The 5000-nt window shown below is 53.6% G+C and overlaps 1 protein-coding gene across 6 annotated transcripts in view; it reads right to left on the reverse strand.

The window, feature by feature from the left end:
- Positions 1-3109, reverse strand: part of LOC119572307 — a 35388-nt gene extending 32279 nt beyond the window's left edge. Inside the window, exon 1 of one of the 6 annotated variants that reach the window (XM_037919330.1) lies at positions 1-3080. This exon is cut by the window's left edge and continues 910 nt beyond it. In XM_037919330.1, coding sequence (XP_037775258.1) covers positions 1-547 — 547 coding nt within the window. In that variant the 5' untranslated portion in view covers positions 548-3080. The other 5 variants (XM_037919327.1, XM_037919331.1, XM_037919332.1 and 2 more) reach the window with 5 other exon arrangements.
- Between the last annotated feature and the right edge of the window lie 1891 nt (positions 3110-5000).

The raw sequence follows: 5000 nt of genomic DNA on the forward strand, positions 1-5000 counted from the left end.
GTCGGCCTTCACTTGCACTGCTCGAGGGAGAGCTAACTGGGTGGCTGACGATCTTGGTGAGGCGGTGGGTCTGCTGCGCCGCTGGGGGAGGCCCTGCGGAAGCAAGCCCCGGCGGCGGCGCCATGGGCGTCAGCTGCATGTGCACAGTAGTTACGGGCGCTGCGGAGACCTTTGCTGCACTGACGGCCGCCTGCGTGACGGAGGCAAGGGGTGTGGGGGCACGAGTGTCGTAGCCAGGACTGATGGGCACTTGAGCGGCAGTTATCAGCTGTGAGGGAGGGGTAGGGGAGGAGGGCACTGGAGTGGTGCTCGGGGACGGCCTGGAGGGCGGCTGCGGCGCCTGGCGCTTGGGGCCCGACCGCCGGAGACGCTCCTTCTGCGGGGACTTGGTCCCTGAACCTCCTGGGGTCCTAGCAAGCTCCGAGTGCGAGTCGAGAGACGAACCAGCTAGGCTCCGCCCCAGGCTGGAGGCGCCATCCTCCGTGGACACGCTGGCGAAGCTCAGTTCACTATCGGTGAGACTCACGAAGGAGTCTTGGCGCTCCATCCCGCCGCCTCACTATTTCTGTCACTGCCGCTACCCACGGGGAGGTCTCGCACTCCTGAACGTGGTCACACCGACATGATAACCCTGTATATGCCGGTACGTGACAGCAAGCGCGACCACAGAACTACGACACGGGTGTCTTGGGTGCCGGAGAGAGCCTGGGTGTGCCCGGGTACAGAGCCAGAGTGCCACTGGGTGCCCCGCCGCCGCCAACACTCCCTCAGACTCAAATAGCTCCCCGCTCTCTGGCATGTGCGCCGCGTGTCACACTTTCCCTCTGCTACAAAGACCACCTTTCGTTACCGACCTCAACACTACGGCCTTCCGCGATCTCCTCGGCCTAAGTCGGTGCCTGGGACCTCAGGCTTTGAGCACACGGTCGCGCACGACACCCTCACACCACACGTAACACAAGCCAGTGTTCCCCCGCGACCTCTCGCATAACATAACACGTCGAGACCTGTACAACGCCCGAGATCTTCGTCTAGGTAACAGGGAACAGGTCGCCTCGCACAACAACGTGCACGGGAACTACAGCTGACGGGAATCTTTGTGGCTTATTTTTGGAGGCGTGGATGGCCCCCGGTTGAACTGCTACTGTTGCTGCTCTTGCTGTTCTTGCTGTTGCTGTTGCTCTCCAAGTCGACAGCAAGTTCTCACGCATACAGGTCTTCCCCAGGTGCCCGGCGCCCGCCACTTCCGTACTCACCGGGCCTCCCCAGGGCACTCCACCCTAACAGCGCTCACCCTTCCTCTCTCTTGCTCCCTCACAACTTGACTATTCGACCACTATCATGCACATACCGCGTGGACACCCTTCCTGGCCTGTCGCATATACCAAGCCAAGCATGACAATGTTATGATTTCTAGGACGAATTAGACGCTCGTGTCTCCCTCTAACCCACGCCCCATCCCTCATTCTGCTTCCCAATCCTTCCCTTCCCCTATTCTAATGCAAAGCATAGTCCCTCCACCCTCCCCTGCAAACTCCCCAATGAGAGAGCCGGAGAGCAAGAGAACAGTGTCAACCGAGTTAATTCACCCAATGACTCGTTCATCAACGCACGCACGCTTGTGACGCAACTCGGGGCGAAGACAGTGGTGAAGACAACGCTGCATGTTATGATGATAAGGTTCGCCGTTTTCGGTGGTGCGTTGGCAGTCTTAACGTCCTGACAACTTGTGTCAATTATGGTGATGGTAGTACTAGTACCAACGCCTCGGCCTGGTAACCTGAATTAGCGGTATATTGCTAAAACATCTTTGTACGTGACACTATATGCGATGCTTCTGTTGACAGTACATGCTAAAAATTTGACTGCGCAGGAAGCAAACGCCCTTGCTGCCTCCACGCTTCGACGGCGGAGAGGCTCGGACGGCAAAATGCGTGATGATTTGCAATGGCGTTCGAGGTACTAGCATAAGCAGCGAATAACGACGGAGTAAGGATGCAGGTGGTCGTGGCTGTCGGAGTCGGTTGCGTCAGTATTCCTGGGAAACATTTCTGGTTCGTCAGGTTCCGCCGAGTCCCAGTGACCCTTGCGATGCGGACTGACTTTCTACCTGCCTTCCTACGCCCTTCTACTTGCCCTCTACGCCATGTCCCTGTTGCTCTCTACATCCTTCTTACTACTATAACGACATTACCCATAATTAAAGCTACTATCACCTGGGCCTAAACGTAGACCAAACCCCAAATCCTTCCATAAAAATACCTCTACCACCCGCGACCTCAAATCTTTACTAAAAAAAAAAAAAAGATATTACCTTTCCTAACAGCAAAATACCCCCCTCCTACTACTACCCTTAACTCCCCCCTTCGCCCATACACTTGCAAAGGGCCGTGTAGCGGTGGGTGGGACAAAGGGGGATAAAGCGTGCCGTAACATCAACAGTTTACACCGGGCGTCGTCGGCACGCGGTCATCAAAAGGCGGTTGTGGTGTTTCGTGAGGCAGAGTAACCCCATCTCCCCCGGGGCACGGCCCAGGGGATCTTGTAAGAAGTCCTGGGCCGTGTAAGTGATGAAGAGCGAGGTCCCCGAGCGCTACTGGTGGTCAGGGAGGAGGTGAGGCCCGGGCGGGGGCGTCCAGGGGCGTCCCCCAGCCACCATTCGGGGGATGTACACCACCAGGCGGGCGCCGTCGTTGAAAAAAATGGTGATCCGGAACTGGATGCTGTTAGGGTAGGACATAATGCCTCCCTCGTTTCCCCGCCCCTCCTCTTCTCTCTCCTCTTCCTCCCCTTCTCAAATCACACAGAAGACGAAGGAAGGGGAATGACACAGGGTCCACAACACCCGCCCGAAGTGGCAATGCAAGGTGGCACACCCTCTCGCCGACGTCGAGTCACACGCGGCGCGGCACCATTCAGGCAGGCCCAGATTTTCGAGTCACGATGGTGTTGCAAATCGGCGCCGAAGGGAAGGCGGCTTGGCGACGCTGCATGTGACCGACGCTGCCTCGGGCTCTTGGTTAACGTAGAGGGTGAGAAGGATCGGGGAAGGCGGGGCTAGCAGGCATAGGCCTATGTCAGCCTCTGGTCTACACGTGCGTCCTGTCACCTGTCAGCAGGCGGAGTACAGGGAGGGAAAGAAGTAACGATAAAAGTAAATGAAAATAATAAAACACTGTAAATAATAATAAAAGGGCAACAACAAAATCAGCGGAGAATTAAAATGAAAATAAATCAATCCTAATCTATACGGACGTGACGCTAAAAAAATTAATAACAGGAAATGAACAGAAATGATAAGCTCAATGAAAAACTTTCCGAACACACACGCACACGTCGACGCACTCATCAAAAGCACGCGAAAGCAAGAAGACTAAGTACAGAACTACGCATCGTGACCTTTGCCTCCCCAAGCACGACAAGCAAGACCCCCTCCCCCCACCAAGAACAAAATCACGAACGCCTCATTCCAATCCCCTCGTCTTATGGCAACACACCGAGACAACGACCGCGGCCAACACCACCACGCAGGTTCCCTTATCAATTTCATTCGAAGCTTCAATAAAGGGTCTGTTACGTCACTTCTCCATGACCCCGCCCTTCTGCCCCTCCCCTCCCCTCCTCCCTCTCCCCCATGCAACCTCTGCAACGCCCACGCCGTGCAAGACAAGACGCGCAAATAAAACGGCCTCCAATCGCAACCACACAGGACCTCAATGATGTAATAGGTTACCTCCTCTTCTCCTCTCCCCCAACCCCCTCGTCCTCCTTCAATTTAAAAGCCTAACAACAGCCCCACTATAAGAGAAAGCCATGACCCCCACCCCCTATCCCCCCCCTCCCCCCTATGGTACTGGAGTGAAGTACCACCGAGTCAACAGCGACATCTCTTCACGCAAGCCACACGTGCGCCGTCCCCTCTTTATGTCTGTATCTCGCTTTTAATTATGCGCTCGGGGCCAGACACTTTTATCACTGTCTCTTTATCTTTAAATTTCCTCTCTTTCTTTCTCCCTCCCAGATGAAAAAAAAACATACGGCGGATAACGGAGCGGGATAAGCAAGTATAACCGAGGAAAATAGTGAGCACCTTCAGCGAGCAGACAAGGAAGAGTTAGAGCGCAATCATCCCTTGCTCTCGTCAGTGTTTGCAATGACACACGACACCGCAGCTACACCTTCACGCTTTGCCACCTCCACACAAACACGCGCATTTCGAGATACACGAACACACACATACAAACGCTGGCGCACAATTGTACACACAAAAGCGGACAAGCATAAATGGAGACAAACAAATAAACAAACAAACAAACAAAAGAAAAGACAAACACACACGAAAAGGCGTAGATAGGACCACACTTTTTTTTTTTTTTTTTAATATACGGACACTAAGGATCCCTCCAATCCATTGCAGAATAATGGGTTTGGCGGCTACAATACTGCAATTTTCGGGAACAGTAATTATTTTGCCTTTTTTTCGGCGGCAGAGACAATATTGCAACTTTAAGCGTCAAAGAAAATATGGAAATCATCGTCGGCGGAGACATTGCAATTTTCGGCAGCGAAGACAATAATGCAATTTCCGGCGCTGAAGATAATATTACACGTGCGGGAAGGGGTGGGGAGAAGGGCAGAGTTGGGGGAGTAGGGAGAAGTTGGGGGAGGAGGCGAGAGGTAGGGGGAGGGAGTACGGGCCATGACATAGAAAACGGGTGAGGACCTCGGGAGATAAGAGGAGAGAGAGAGAGAGAGAGAGAGAGAGAGAGAGAGAGAGAGAGGGGAGGAGAGAGAGAGGGAGAGAGGGAGAGAGAGAGAGAGAGAGAGAGAGAGAGAGAGAGAGAGAGAGAGAGGGCACTAAATAAAAAGATCGATAGAAAAAAAAATAAGGAAGAAAACAAGAAGCAATGGTGAGAGCGATGTCAACAAAATCTATCCCCGCAAAACAAACAAACAAACCCTGCAAACGAAAAAAAAACAAGAACCACAGGCAAAAAATA

This window comes from Penaeus monodon, chromosome 4 (assembly GCF_015228065.2).
Source record: "Penaeus monodon isolate SGIC_2016 chromosome 4, NSTDA_Pmon_1, whole genome shotgun sequence".
NCBI classification, from domain to species: Eukaryota; Metazoa; Arthropoda; class Malacostraca; order Decapoda; family Penaeidae; genus Penaeus; species Penaeus monodon.